This window comes from Anabrus simplex, chromosome 7 (genome assembly GCF_040414725.1).
Source record: "Anabrus simplex isolate iqAnaSimp1 chromosome 7, ASM4041472v1, whole genome shotgun sequence".
Lineage (NCBI taxonomy): Eukaryota > Metazoa > Arthropoda > Insecta > Orthoptera > Tettigoniidae > Anabrus > Anabrus simplex.
In genome coordinates this window covers 4,463,003-4,479,417 of record NC_090271.1, presented here as the reverse complement: position 1 = coordinate 4,479,417, position 16,415 = coordinate 4,463,003, and the positions used below count along the sequence as shown (strand labels likewise).

The window sequence follows — 16,415 nt, the reverse complement described above, 5'->3', positions numbered from 1 at the left end:
GAAAGTAACCACCTCTCTCTCATCCATGACAGCAAACTACCTCCATCCTTCAATTGTGGAAGATGGCAACGAGGATTTAACCCAGACCTCCTTTTCGTAAGTGAGAGTATAGCACAACACTGTCAGAAATCTGTGTGCTCACCGATCCCCAAAACACAACATAGACCAATAATGTGTCAGCTACTTCCTGTAATTAGACCTCAAGAAACTCGCTTCAGGCGACGATACAACTTTAGAAAGGCTAATTGGTCTAAGTTTTCCGAAATGCTGGATGAGAAAGTTCGGACTATCCCAGCTGTACCTGAAGAATATGAACGTTTTGTTGATGTTGTGAATCTATGCTCTCGGACATGTATCCCAAGAGGCTGTAGGACTAACTATCTCCAAGGGGTAACTGCAGAGACAGCAGTATTACTAGATGAATATTACAAATCATACAACGAAAACCCATTTAGTGAGGAAACCTCCAACGTTGCAACACGTATCCTCTCTTCAATCTCTGAGGCAAAGAGAGACCAATGGGAGAAACTGATGGCAGAGTGTGATATGAGTAGGAGCAGCCAAGAGGCTTGGAGATTGCTACAGCGCCTAAATAATGACCGTTCTCGAACAAGTACACATGCAAATGTCAAAGCTGATGAAATTGCACACCAGCTCATTGAAAATGGTAAAACTACTAGAACCATCAAGACTAGTAAGAAGACATTTGAGAGAAAACCTGATCAAGAATCCAGCATTCTATATCAACCTTTCACTCAGGCTGAGTTTGATTATGCATTGAGCAAAACCAAGAATGGTAAAGCTGCTGGCCTTGACGATATAAGAGTTGAGCAAATTAAGAACTTTGGTCCAGCCACAAAGCACTGGCTAATCGAGCTGATGAACAACTGCATCCAATCATGCAAGATCCCGAAATTATGGAGGAAAGCCAGAGTTATAGCTATTCGCAAGCCAGGTAAGGACTCAAATGATCCAAAGAGTTATCGGCCTATCTCGCTCCTTTGTCATCTGTACAAGATCCTTGAAAGACTCATACTCCATAGGCTAACGGAGAAGTTAGAGGCAATCTTCATACCGCAGCAAGCTGGATTCAGAACTGGGAAGAGCTGTACATCTCAAGTGTTGAAGCTAACGCAGCATATCGAAGATGGTTTCGAAAGGAAACAGATCACTGGAGCTGTATTTGTCGACCTTACAGCTGCATATGATACCGTCAACCATAGACGACTCCTTATGAAACTATATAATGCAACTAATGACTACCAGCTTACCTGCTTCGTTAGGAATCTCCTTGAAAATAGAAGATTTTTTGTTGAATTTCAGGGGAAAAGAAGCAGGTGGAGATCACAGAGGAATGGATTACCTCAGGGAAGTGTACTCTCTCCATCATTGTTCAACATCTACACCAATGACCAGCCGCTACCCGAAGGAACACAGAGCTTTATCTATGCAGATGACTGTGCCATTACCACTCAAGACACCTGCTTTGACGCTATTGAGGAGAAATTATCTAATGCACTTTCAGTGCTGTCTACTTACTACAAGGAGAATCAGCTGAGACCGAACCCCAATAAAACCCAGACTTGTGCCTTCCACCTCAAAAATAAAATGGCAAACAGAACTCTCAAAATCACTTGGGAAGGAACCACATTAGAACATTGCAGCACACCAAAATATCTTGGAGTTACCCTTGATCGTGCTCTAACTTACCAGAAACATTGCTCGAACACCAAGCAAAAAGTGGCTGCCAGAAACAATATTATAAGGAAGATAACAGGTACTACCTGGGGGGCACATCCCAATACTGTGAGAACCTCTTCCATTGCTCTATGTTACTCTGCAGCGGAATATGCATCCCCAGTATGGTACAAGTCAAGTCATGCCAGGAAGGTAGATGTTGCTCTAAACGATACCTGTCGCATCATTACCGGCTGTCTAAAACCAACTCCGTTGAACAAATTGTATAGTCTTGCTGGTATTGCCCCTCCTGATATCCGTCGAGAGGTTGCAGCAAAAAACGAGAGGAAAAAGGCGGAAACTTCTGAAGCTCACCCTCTGTATGGATACAGGCCAGTTACTCCAAGACTCAAATCAAGGAAAAGTTTCCTCAGAACAACAGAGGCTCTTAATGGGACACCTCAGCAATCCCGAACTGCTATGTGGCGCGCAAGCTGCACTCGCTCCGAAGAATGGTTGACACCAAGTGAAGAATTACCACCTGGTCACATGGAGAAATGGAGTACCTGGAGATCACTGAACAGATTAAGGGCAGGCGTGACTAGATGTAAAAGCAACCTGCAGAAGTGGGGTTTCAACATCGAGTCATCATTGTGTGAGTGTGGTGCAATCCAGACGACGTCTCATTTGTTGCAGTGTAGTAAGTGCCCTAAAACATGCACACTACAAGATCTACTTCAGGCAACAGAAAATGCACTGGATGTCGCCAATTTCTGGTCAAAAGTAGTATAGACCTTTGTTTTTTGATAAGATTGACTTTGTATATAATGTATTTAATTCAGTAAGAGTATATATGTATATGTATTTATAGTATTAATGCTTCTGATACGAATAAATAAATATTGCTGCGGCTGCTCTTTCTTTGATGTGGATATTGTAGGATGTTAGAGTAGTTTGGAGGGCGACTCCAAGGTACTTGAATTTCGGCACTACGTCTAGAGGTTTGTTGTGCATGGTTATTGTATTTTTAGGTGCATGTTTTCCTCCTTTCCTAAAGGTCATTTGTTTATGATAGTATTAACACCATATGCTAGTTGCTTAACGTCGCACTGACACGGATAGGTCTTACGGCGACGACGGGGCAGGAAAGGCATAGGAACGGGAAGGAAGCGGCCGTGGCCTTAATTAAGGTACAGCCCCAACATTTGCCTGGTGTGAAAATGGGAAACCACGGAAAACCATCTTCAGGGCTGCCGACAGGCCAACTCGTCCGGTAACACCATATGAGTGGGCTGGCCCAGCTGTTAGTGGCACAGCAAACAACAACAACAAATTATTTTCACAACAAGTTCTAGAACTTTGCACGTACCTTAAAGAACTCCTCTAGTATCTTTGGAGGGTGTGGTAGCTAATGTCATACTTTCCTGGGTGAATGGGCACACCGCACTTTTTTCAAAAAATAGCATTTCACTAATAATTTTATTTTTGAAGCATATTCTGCACCTCCTTGAGGGGAACTGCACTTTATTTGATGGTGCAAACTTCAAGAGAATATGCTCTTTTCTCTTCCCATCCAACCTAAATGGTGGATCCTTGGACGGTGCACTCTTAGGTAGCAAAATTGCAGGGTGTGGACTTAGAGTTGATGAAGTGGTGACTATACTTGTATGTCAGGTTCACTTTTTCCCTGGAGCAAGTTTCTAACTACTGTCTGCATGAAATTCAGGAACATTATTGTGGTATTTTTTTTTTACATACATACATATATTATCATTATAGACTGTTATGCCTTTCAGCGTTCAGTCTGCAAGCCTATGTGAATTTACTAAATGTCGCCACAATCCTCGATTTGCAACTAGTGTTGCAGCCTCATTTAGTTCTATACCTCTTATTTTTAAATCCTTAGAAACAGAATCTAACCATCGTCTTGGTCTACCTCTACTTCTCTTACCCTCCATAACAGAGCCCATTATTCTCCTAGGTAACCTATCCTCCTCCATTCGCCTCACATGACCCCACCACCGAAGCCGGTTTATGCGTACAGCTTCATCCATCGAGTTCATTCCTAAATTAGTAATCCTAGGATTTCGCCACAAATGATCTTTGCTCCAATACGGCTGATGATGACCCCTAGATGGGTCGAAACTAGTACTGTATAATTTTGTAAATTTGTGAATATATTGTATTGAAAAGGTGGAAACATTTAAGTTATTATTATTATTACTTATATATTGTTCAATACGGACCAAAAACATGAAATTCATTCCTAAATTAGCCCTTATCTCCTCATTCCGAGTACCCTCCTGCCATTGTTCCCACTGGTTTGTACCAGCAATCTCTTGCTACTTTCATGTCTGTTACTTCTAACTTATGAATAAGATATCCTGAGTCCACCCAGCTTTCGCTCCCGTAAAGCAAAGTTGGTCTGAAAACAGACCGATGTAAAGATAGTTTCGTCTGGGAGCTGACTTCCTTCTTACAGAATACTGCTGATCGCAACTGCGAGCTCACTGCATTAGCTTTACTACACCTTGATTCAATCTCACTTACTATATTACCATCCTGGGAGAACACACAACCTAAATACTTGAAATTATCGACCTGTTCTAGCTTTGTATCACCAATCTGACATTCAATTCTGTTGAATTTCTTACCTACTGACATCAATTTAGTCTTCGAGAGGCTAAATTTCATACCATACTCATTGCACCTATTTTCAAGTTCCAAGATATTAGACTGCAGGCTTTCGGCACAGTCTGCCATTAAGACCAAGTCGTCAGCATAGGCCAGACTGCTTACTACATTTCCACCTAAATGAATCCCTCCCCGCCATTTTATACCTTTCAGCAGATAACCTCCAAGAAACAAGCAATACATCCTCGTCCCTCCCGAATGTCATTTTGCCCCTATTTGATTACAAGGAACAATTCTCATTATTGTTCCATATTGAAGGTGACGCTAGGCATAGAATCTCAAGGATAATTTAATAAAACCACCTATTCAATTAATGTGGTTTGAATCTACATGAATTTATGTAGACTTATCAGGTCAGGTACATGTTTCACCCATTATTTAGGCATCTTCAGCCTTTAGGTCAAGGTTTGGGACCTTTCTAACCATATATAGTATAGTATACAAACGTTAATAATCTCTTAAGACTAACATGCCAGGATAATAATTTTAAAAATGTGAACAAAACATAACTGTGGGTAACAAATTAATGGTGTTTTAACACAATTAAAATTTGTCTGTCTTAAACATATGTCCAAAACTGAAATGGATCATCTTCCTCTAACATAAGTCTTGAGAAAAGAGGATTTTGATACTTATGTTATAGGAAGAAGATCAATTTTAGTTTTGAACATAATTTTAAGTTAAATAGAATAGGACTGAAGAATACAAACCTCCACTTTACCCTTACACAAAACAAACCAACACCACGCACATTTTCAACTGAGGAAAGGGCACGAAGATCGGAGTGTCTGAAGTAGTACTGGGAGGACCTCAAAGCCCGAACAATCCCTTCGAAGAGACCTAAACGACGGACTGACTAAAGTGATCCTATGTGGTCATTAAAAAAAAGAAGAAGAAGATTAGGACTGACATGTTTTAACTGTGTTAAAAAAAAAAAAAAAAATCCACAACACCATTAATTTAAATTTATATTTTCATTCACAACAATCCTGACCAGCTTATTACTAACAATCAGTTCTAAATCTCCACTTGTGGTTGACAACACATTCCGACATTAGTTAGAACCTGGGTCAAATGAACCCGGTTTGTAATATCCTCTTTACCCAAGGCTTATGATAGAGGAAGAAGATCCATTTTAGTTTTGGACATGTGTTTAAGACTGACAAGTTTTAATTGTGTTAAAACACCATTAATTTGTTACCCACAGTTATGTTTTGTTCACATTTTTTGTAACCTATACTACGGTGATTACACAAACAAGTACTAAACACAATAAAGGAGGGAAGTAGGAGCAACTACACACTAACAGGAAACACTATACACGCAGAGAAACATCAGCTGTCCTACATGGGTGTCAGTCAACAACAACATAATACGAAATATCAGTAGGGCCAACTAGTGGATAATAAACCAGGAAAGTGGAAACAGGCACGACCTACCGAGGGCATGGACATGGCTTAGATTGCAGACTCCAAAATAAATTGCCGTGATCCTTAAATTTGAAAAATATTATTTACAAGTGAAATTTTCCGAACAAAATCCACCAGCTTACAACTTACGAACTATAATCTCCGTGATACAAATATCTTAGAGTTTCTTTGATAATGGGCTTCACTACGAGTTTCAAACTTCAAACCAACTATACAACTAGTTACAAATAGAGTACTACAATGCAAGTTAGTAGGTTAAAAGGAATTAGAAATTACAGTGAAGTGAATGTACTCTCCTAAACTCATGCATCAAGAGACACTGAATTAACAGAGGCAAAACTCAAGGTAAATGTATTAAATTACAATCTACATCTTTAGTGAAGTAAGAAATGGGAATGCCTCGAAAACAAACATGGAACCCCAGCAGAAAAGCTAAGCCGTCGTAAATAATTAATTTGGAGAATCTAGGTTGGGTTAGGGCAGACTCCTATATGAAATAGCAACTGAACATCATGAAAATTTAACCGGAACGGAAAGTAAGAGTCCTTACCCAAAGGTGCGCCTTCCCGGAAGCGAGGCCTTGCACACGACGCAGACCAACACAGACTAAAGGCAGATCAGGCCAAGACAAGACCGAATTATATCGAACGCTGCCTCGCTCACTATATATAGGAAAGCTCAGGCCTGGAGTAGCCAATGAATGCACGAGTCCGCCCATCCCCTCCTAGGTTCACCATTCACAATTCCTATTCCGGTCGCGAACTTTAACTAACATTCTCGAATACACACGTACGCGAATCTTCCATTTCCAGAATAGTAAAAAAATTCCTTCTAGAAAACATAACCCACAAAAGGCACACACCCTGTTCAACAATTTTCTAGATACTTCATGGTTGTGGATTACTGTAGTCACGTCCTAGTTCGTGAACCATGGGCAACGGCTGAGTGGCCAAGTAAGTGGTCCTGAGAGTTGGGATACCAGTTACTATGGAATGGGAGTGGGCATCTCGGACATATTCTGAGTCGTGGCCCTCCTTGTGCTCAGGTGGCTAGGACTATACAATTCACCGGTGGTCCATAACCCGTTAGAGGAGAGATCCTCACTTGGACTATGTGCAAGTAGGGTAGCATCCTGCTTCATGAATTTACCGAGCTCAGAACACTTTAAGCAAGCCTCGGAACTATGGGAGTATCGGAGTCCCACTCCCATTTGACAGGCGAGGGACTCCTTGGAAACAACTTGGCGAACGAAATGGAATTCGATGGGGAGCTATCAATATTAATGGGGCTTATGGAAGAAAGTAGAACTGGCTGAGTCAGCAAAGAGGATGAATCTGGATGTGCTAGGAGTAAGTGATATTCGGGTAAGGGGAGATAATGAGGAAGAGATAGGAGATTATAAAGTGTACTTGACGGGCGTTAGAAAGGGAAGAGCAGAGTCTGGGGTAGGGCTCTTTATCAGGAATACCATTGCACGCAACATAGTTTCTGTTAGGCACGTAAATGAGCGAATGATGTGGGTAGATTTGTCAGTTGCAGGAATTAGAGGACTAGAATTGTGTCCATGTATTCACCATGTGAGGGTGCAGATGAGGATGAAGTGGACAAGTTTTATGAAGCATTGAGTGACATCGTGGTCAGGGTCAACAGCAAGGATAGAATAGTGCTAATGGGTGATTTCAATGCGAGAGTTCGGAACAGAACTGAAGGATACAAAAGGGTGATTGGTAAATGTGGGGAAGATATGGAAGCTAATGGGAATGGGAAGCGTTTGCTGGACTTCTGTGCTAGTATGGGTTTAGCTGTTACAAATACATTCTTCAAGCATAAGGCTATTCACCGCTACACATGGGAGGCTACGGGTACCGGATCCATAATAGACTATATCTTAACAGACTTCGAATTCAGGAAATCTGTTAGGAATGTACGAGTTTTCCGCTGATTTTTCGATGATACAGACCACTATCTGATCTGTAGTGAACTAAGTATCTCTAGGCCTAGGGTAGAGAAAGTGAAATCTGTCTGCAAACGAATAAGGGTAGAAAATCTCCAGGACGAGGAAATTAGACAGAAGTACATGGATTTGATTAGTGAGAAGTTTCAAACAGTAGACAGTAAGCAGGTTCAGGACATAGAAAGTGAATGGGTGGCATACAGGGATGCTGTAGTAGAAACAGCAAGGGAATGCCTAGGAGCAACTGTGTGAAGATGGGAAAAGGCGAACATCTTGGTGGAATGATGAAGTGAGAGCAGCTTGTAATCGTAAAAAGAAGGCTTATTAGAAATGGCTCCAAACAAGGGCCGAGGCAGACAGGGATTTGTACGTCGATGAAAGAAACAAATAGTTGTTGAATCCAAAAAGAACTCGTGGGAAGATTTTGTAACAACCTGGAAAGGCTAGGTCAAGCAGCAGGGAAACCTTTCTGGACAGTAATAAAGAATCTTAGGAAGGGAGGGAAAAAGGAAATGAACAGTGTTTTGAGTAATTCATGCGAACTCATAATAGATCCCAGGGAATCACTGGAGAGGTGGAGGGAATATTTTGAACATCTTCTCAATGTAAAAGGAAATTATCCTGGTGGTGTTGCGAACAGCCAAGCTCAAGAGGAGGAGGAAAATGATGTTGGTGAAATTATGCTAGAGGAAGTGGAAAGGATGGTCAATGAACTCCATTGTCATAAAGCAGTAGGAATAGATGAAATTAGACCTGAAATGGTGAAGTATCGTGGGAAGGCAGGGATGAAATGGCTTCATAGAGTAGTAGAATTAGCATGGAGTGTTGGTAAGGTACCTTCAGATTGGACAAAAGCAGTAATTGCACCTATCTATAAGCAAGGGAACAGGAAGGATTGCAACAACTATCGAGGTATCTCATTGATTAGTATACCAGGCAAAGTATTCACTGGCATCTTGGAAGGGAGGGTGTGATCAGTCGTTGAGAGGAAGCTGGATGAAACCCAGTGTGGTTTCAGACCACAGAGAGGCTGCCAGGATCAGATTTTCAGTATGCGCCAGGTAATAGGGAACATGCATGATCCGGGGTTTTAATTTAAAATATGCTAATCTGATTCAAAATTGCATGCAGAATTCAAAAATGTGATCAGAATGTACAAATAATAACTCCAAACATGATAAAAATCTACGAAAATGTCACGTCACGCAAGTACGCGATCTCATTGGCCTGACGTCATCGTACAGGTTGACTGAATTAGCAGACGAAATAACACGTAGTGTGCTGTGAGAAGCAGGATACACTTCGCGTACTTCTACTTGACGTTAGTATCTAGTATGGTTAAATTCAAGGTCTATACATTGGATAATAATCTGAGTGGTATATTTTAGACTTAAAATGAATCCTGCGCAGACAGTGAGGCAGAAAACTTATAAATGGTGTAGAGTTCCGATGTGCAATAGCACATCGCATACCATCCCAAACAAATTGTTTATAAACGTTTCAAAGACGCTAAAACTAGGGAGAAATGGATTTTGGCGAGCTGGAGAAATGCTGGTGATATATCGGAAAAGTCTACAGTTTATTTTTTTTAAGATTTTAACGTAAGATGAATTTGTTTGAATTTTCAAATCACTTTTCCATGTCAGCTGTTCTAGTGGTAAAACTTTAAATTTTAATGTATGATGCTTTATTTAAATGCTTCAATTACATCTTGGAATATGAAAGTAATAAACAGTGCATTAAATAATGCTGATTATTAAAGTATTCTCCAAACCTAACCTATGTTTTGGGTGATCCATATCAAGATAATAAATCAAAGGGGTTATGAACCATTTTGACAGCTCTAATTCTACCAATATATCGTGGCATGGGACAGTTATGTATGTCTTTATTGAAGAGCTTAATTGGTAAAGAAATTTAGGCTATATCTAAATACTCTATAATGTAACAAAGAATAGGCGTGTACATCATGAAAGGAAACAACGTGAATTTAACAAATGTATAACTCTACACAAAACCAATGTTTGTCTGTTGGAGTCTTATAAGTTAACAATGCTCAATTATAATAATTATCATAATATTAATGAAATAAATAACATAATTGCACACAGGTGAAAGTAGTGATGTAGGTGTTTAAAATATAATCCAACTTAGCCTAAGTTTTAGGTTATACAAGCCAAGTCAATAAACCGAAGGGTAAAAATACCGCGCGAGTTGGCCGTGCGGTTAGGAGCGCGCAGCTGTGAGCTTGCATCCGGGAGATAGTGGGTTTTGAACCCCACTGCCGGCAGCCCTGAAGATGGTTTTCCGTGGTTTCCCATTTTCACACCAGGCAAATGCTGAGGCTGTACCTAAGACCACGGCCGCTTTGTTCCCATTCCTAGGCCTTTCCTGTCCCATCGTCGCCACAAGACCTATATGTGACGGTGTGACGTAAAGCAAACAGCAAAAAAAGAAAAAAAAGTAAGTCACAGCACCCAAAGACATTCCTGTATTGAGCGACTAAAATGTCACCAGGACACTTTTCTTTCCTGATATGCTCAGCTTGTTAAAAGCCAAATGTAATTAATGTTACTGGCTTCACGTCCCGCTAACTACTTCTACGATTTTCGGAGACGCCCATGTGCAGGAATTTAGTCCTGCAGGAGTTATTTTATGTGCCAGTAAATCTACCGACACAAGGCTGACGTATTTGAGCACCTTCAACTACCACCGGACTGAACCAGGATCGAACCTGCCAAGTTGGGGTCAGAAGGCCAGCACCTCAACAGTCTGAACCACTCAGCCCGACTTGTGAAAACTAGATGAAGTCATATTTATCTTTATCATGTTTAACTTTTTCCCTCCACAAAGATATTTAATTCTCTTTCATGGGCCCCGGAAGTGGGTAGGCCAGTTGTCCCAACCATAAATATATATTTTTTTTTGGGAATGATTGATTATAGCCCTATAGTACTATGATCTTTCTTTCTTTCCATCTTTCTTTCTTTCTTAATCAGTTTATCCTTCAGGGTTGGTTTTCTCTCGGACTCAGCGAGGGATTTCACCTCTACCACTTCAAGGGCAGTGTCCTGGAACGTGAGACTTTGAGTATGGTGATGCAACTGGTGAGGAGGGCCATTACCTCGTCCAGGCGGCCTCACCTGTTATGCTCAACAGGGGCCTTGTTGGAGGATGGGAGGATCGGAAGGGATAGACAAGGAAGAGGGAAGGAAACGGCCGTAGCCTTAGGTGCCTGAGGAGAAGTAGGAAAATACGAAAAACCACTTCGAGGATGGCTGAGGTGGGATTCGAAACCCTTCTATTCAGTTGACCTCCCGAGGCTGAGTAGACCCCGTTCCAGCCCTCGTACTATTTGTTTTCAACTTTCATGGCAGAGCCGGGAATCGAAACCGGGCCTCTGGGAGTGGCACACATTAACCACTACACCAGGGCGGACTAGTACTATAATGCTACCTATATGTTTATGTTAGTGCTGAAATCCGATTTCTTACTTTACTAATGCTGAAAGCCCGAAAATGTAATGTTATTCTTTAATAGGGGAATCAGTCTAGAAGGAAATGTTGACAGTGATGTGATATCTATCCAGGTTCGTTGTTATCCTAATACTATGGGTTACAGTACATTGCACGTATATAAAAGACGCCACTTACAAACTTGCTTGTTATCCGCTAATTTCTGCGGCCACAAAAGTCACTATTTTTCAAGAATGATGACATTTACACATGATAGATTGTCTGATTGTGCTGTTTTGAACCTTTCTTCTGTCATTTTGAAGATATTCGCGATCATGAATAATAAACAATCGGCTTTTAGCAACGGCTGATGCACAACGGCTGGTAGAGCTCCATGCGGTACTGGATCGTGACGTCACAGCGCGCCGCCTACGTCAGAGGCCGTTTCACTCGCCTTGCGGAAAGGCACTATTAAATATTTTTTTAATGGTAGGAAACAAGGCAACATACCACAATGTAATACGTTTACGTACTATTTCATTGGTGTACTTTTCAAAAAAAATATTTTTGAAAATGATTCATGTTCCCAATTGAAAAATGCTACGAGAGGAATAGGCAGTTGTGTTTATGTTTCGTAGATCTAGAGAAAGCATATGACAGGGTACCGAGGGAGAAGATGTTCGCTATACTGGGGGACTATGGAATTAAAGGTAGATTATTAAAATCAATCAAAGGCATTTATGTTGACAATTGGGCTTCAGTGAGAATTGATGGTAGAATGAGTTCTACCGAGCTCGATAGCTGCAGCCGCTTAAGTGCGGTCAGTATCCAGTAATCGGGAGATCGTGGGTTCGAGCCCCACTGTCGGCAGCCCTGAAGATGGTTTTCCGTGGTTTCCCATTTTCACACCAGGCAAATGCCGGGGCTGTACCTTAATTAAGGCCACGGCCGCTTCCTTCCACTTCCTAGGCCTTTCCCATCCCATCGTCGCCATAAGACATATCTGTGTCGGTGCGACGTAAAACAAATAGCAAAAAAAAGAATGAGTTCTTGGTTCAGGGTACTTACAGGGGTTAAACAAGGCTGTAATCCTTCACCTTTGCTGTTCGTAGTTTACATGGATCATCTGCTGAAAAATATAAAATGGCAGGGAGGGATTCAGTTAGGTGGAAATGTAATAAGCAGTCTGGCCTATGCTGACGACTTGGTCTTAATGGCAGATTGTGCCAAAAGCCTGCAGTGTAATATCTTGGAACTTGAAAATAGGTGCAATGAGTATGGTATGAAAATTAGCCTCTCGAAGACTAAATTGATGTCAGTTGGTAAGAAATTCAACAGAATTGAATGTCAGATTGGTGATACAAAGCTAGAACAGGTAGATAATTTCAAGTATTTAGGTTGTGTATTCTCCCAGGATTGTAATATAGTAAGTGAGATTGAATCAAGGTGTCGTAAAGCTAATGCAATGAGCTCGCAGTTGCGATCAACAGTATTCTGTAAGAAGGAAGACAGCTCCCAGACGTAACTATTGTTACATCGGTCTGTTTTCAGACCAACTTTGCTTTACGGGAGCGAAAGCTGGGTGGACTCAGGATATCTTATTCATAAATTAGAAGTAATAGACATGAAAGTAGCAAGAATGATTGCTGGTACAAACAGGTGGGAACAATGGCAGGAGGGTACTCCGAATGAGGAGATAAAGGCTAATTTAGGAATGAACGCGATGGATGAAGCTGTACGCATAAACCGGCTTCGGTGGTGGGGTCATGTGAGGCGAATGGAGGAGGATAGGTTACCTAGGAGAATAATGGACTCTGCTATGGAGGGTAAGAGAAGTAGAGGTAGACCAAGACAACGATGGTTAGACTTGGTTTCTAACGATTTAAAGATAAGAGGTATAGAACTAAATGAGGCCACAACACTAGTTGAAAATCGAGGATTGAGGCGACGTTTAGTAAATTCACAGAGGCTTGCAGACTGAACACTGAAAGGCATAACAGTCTATAATGATAATGTATGTATGTATGTATGTATGTATGTTCCAGTAAGTACAGAATTGAAATCTACTATTTACAAATACGTATGTTACAAATATTACACAGTACAGGTTAGGTCATTACGAATAAAACATTATATCATACTTTACAAATAAAGTCTTCAAAAACACTTTCCACTTCCACTATATTGTTGCCCTGTGATATCTTTAAAATTATTATCCTGGCATGTTAGTCTTAAGAGATTATTAAGATTTGTATACTATACTATATATGGTTAAAAAGGTCCCAAACCTGACCTAAAGGCTGAAGATGCCCAAATAGTGGGTGAGACATGTACCTGACCTGATAAGTCTACATAAATTCATGTAGATTCCATTGAATAGATGGTTTTATTAAATTATCCTTGAGATTCTATGCCTAACACCCCTATTTGACTGTATTGTTCCACATACGGCAGTGTTCTGTTCCTGTAATTGTTTTGCGAGTCCAACACTGTTGTAATAATTATCCATATATACTTACTGTGTCTCCCACAAGTCCAACTCCTCGTCCATGTCATGGGAGAGGGCAACGTCATCAAGTAGGGAATAGCCAATGGGGGTGAAGTACAGTGGGGACTGTGTGGGCCCCGAAACCGCTACAGTAGCTGTGAAGGCCCTACAGGAATCCTGAAAAAGATAGCGGCTAACAGGGCTCTGGTGAAGTCACGACAGGCCTAGCAAACCAGTGATGGATATTAACTCGCTTTCAAGGAAACAAGGAACGATAAGCCGGACGGATGTAACAGACGACCTTGGCAAGGAACAGGATTACCATACCTGCCAACTTTTAGAAACCAAAAAGAGGAAGATTTTTTAAATTCTTGGATTTCATCGCATATATTCCACCACGGTCAAGGTAAAAGGCATACATATCTAGAGTTACAATGCGAATTGACCATTAAATTTAAAATCTTAAACTACCAAAACATTAAAATGGTTACAAGAAAATGTACCTGATCATTCTCATTTATGACACTTCAGCGAATAATAATATTTATGTCACACCGACACAAGCAACAAAATGCATAATACCGTGTTTTCTCACGTAATTAACGCACTTTTTTGACGAAAAACATAGGCAAAAACTTCGGATGCGTAAATTATTCAAGGAATTCAGATATTTACAATTCATTTACATTGGTGAGATGCCATACGAGTAACACGCGTGAGTTTAAGCTTGTGGAATTTAAGTGTTTTGGCAGGTGTAAACAATTGCGACAGTGCTGTAAATTTGCCACAGTGCATCTATTTGTATCGTGGAATCAAGTACTATCAACAATTAGTTCGTTCTTTGTTCGAGTGCCGTGCAATTAGTGTAATAGTGAAATGGCGCCAAGAACGAAGAAGAATCAACAGCAGGCTGAGTGCAGGAGTGCCAACCCAACAGAAGACACCGTGAAGAAAATAATAGAAGAGACACTTCAGTCTAAGGTATTCGTGGAATTAATTGTGAGTACCATAGTGGACAAAATTACGGAGTGTGTGTTAAAGAGACTAGAGGAATCTGTTCAGTTCAATATAAATGCATGTGAGGACCTAAAGAATCAGATTGCCAAGAGAGACAAGGAACTCGCAGAACTGAAAGCGGAAGTGAAGTCAAATTATGATAATTTGGAACAATATCAGCGTAGAAATAACCTCCGCATATTTGGCATTCCGGAAGAGTCGAATGAGGACACAGACAATTTAGTATTAAATGCTGCACGTGACATTGGTGCCGACATAAAATTGACTGATATTGACAGGAGCCACAGAGTCGGGCTTAAAATTGGTAATAAACCCCGGCCTATTATCGTGAAGATGACAAGTTATCGCAGCAGGAAGGAGATATTCGTAAAGAAAAGGCATTTAAAAGGATCTCGTGTCACGATCCGGGAGGACCTTACGTCTGCCAGACTGACGGTTCTGAAGGCGGCTATCTCCAAGTTCGGCGTCAGAAATGTCTGGACCAGTGATGGAGTTATCCTGTTTAAGACCGCTGATGGCAGCATGCACCACGCTACGCAGATGAGTGACATTCCATGAACTTACTCATATCTAACCTGTGTTTAGTTTACTAACCCGTAAGTTGGTAACCCTTTGTATTAAGTTTTGTTTCCTCTTCTAGGACACATCTCCCTCTCGCTATCTCTCTCTTTCTCTCTCTCTCTCTCACTCTCCCCTTCACTGCTCTTGCATTCCACCCTGCTTGGCTGAACTGCTGTAGTCTACCTGCTTGACCTTTACTAGCTCGTTAATTACGTTACCCCACTGGACACTGACCTTGTCCCAACCCTCTGTACAAACTCCGTACTTACAGTAACTTCCTTCTTAGTAATAACTAACAGCTGACTATAACCTTTTCCTGTAAATAGTCCGAATAGGTCTAGAAGATGATTATGTAACATACCAACCTCTTTCAGAGACGAGAAGGGGCATCAAAGATTGCACGAGTAGATTGCAGAAGCATGCGGAAGGGAAAAGTATATTAGAAATTTTTCATACTAATATTAGAAGCATAAGGAAAAATAAGAACATTTTAGACGTTGTTCTGAAAGCATATGATCATAGGTTTGATGTCGTAATTTTAACAGAAAGTTGGTCACTGAGTAATGTAAATATAAGTAACCATGCCTTGTATAAATCTTATTACAATGAGGGTTCAGTTAACAAATGTGATGGTGTTGTATTAATGGTAAAAAATGGTTTGGGAGCACAAAATGGAAATTATTGAGTACGATGACTTTAGATTTCTCAGAGTAGTAATTAACTATGACAACAAGAAAGTAGCTATTACAGGAGTATATCGGTCACATGAATATCACAAACAGCGGTTTCTCAGTGCGTTAGATCATTATATCCAAGATAGATGCCATGTTGAAACTGAACTGATAATAGGGGACACAAATATAGACCTTTTAAATGAACACGACTGTGACAAATATCTCAACATGGTACAAGAAAGAAATTTTCAGTCCTTAATAAACAATCCTACTAAAGTATCTGGTACAAGTAAATCCTGTATTGATCATGCTTTGATTAAAAGTAGGTTGAGAAATGACGACATTCTGTCTTATCATCTCTCAAAGTAAAATTTCAGATCATTATCCTATAATAGTAAGTCTCAACATTCAAAATGCCTCGGTCCCTAATAATATACAAAATTTTCGACGTAACTGTTTTAAAAT

The 16,415-nt window shown here is 40.6% G+C and overlaps 1 protein-coding gene across 5 annotated transcripts in view; it reads right to left on the bottom strand.

The window, feature by feature from the left end:
- Noc3 (Nucleolar complex protein 3) overlaps positions 1-16,415 on the bottom strand; it is a 504,473-nt gene that overhangs the window by 57,321 nt on the left and 430,737 nt on the right. For 3 of the 5 annotated variants that reach the window (XR_011018581.1, XM_068228554.1, XM_068228556.1), the window contains exon 12: positions 13,730-13,875. The exons of the other annotated variants lie outside the window; for them this stretch is intronic. Coding sequence is in view for 2 of the 3 variants with exons in the window: in XM_068228554.1 (XP_068084655.1) it covers positions 13,730-13,875 (146 nt within the window). In the remaining variant the exon portion in view is untranslated. The remainder of the gene's footprint in view (positions 1-13,729; positions 13,876-16,415) is intronic. 5 annotated transcript variants of the gene reach the window in all.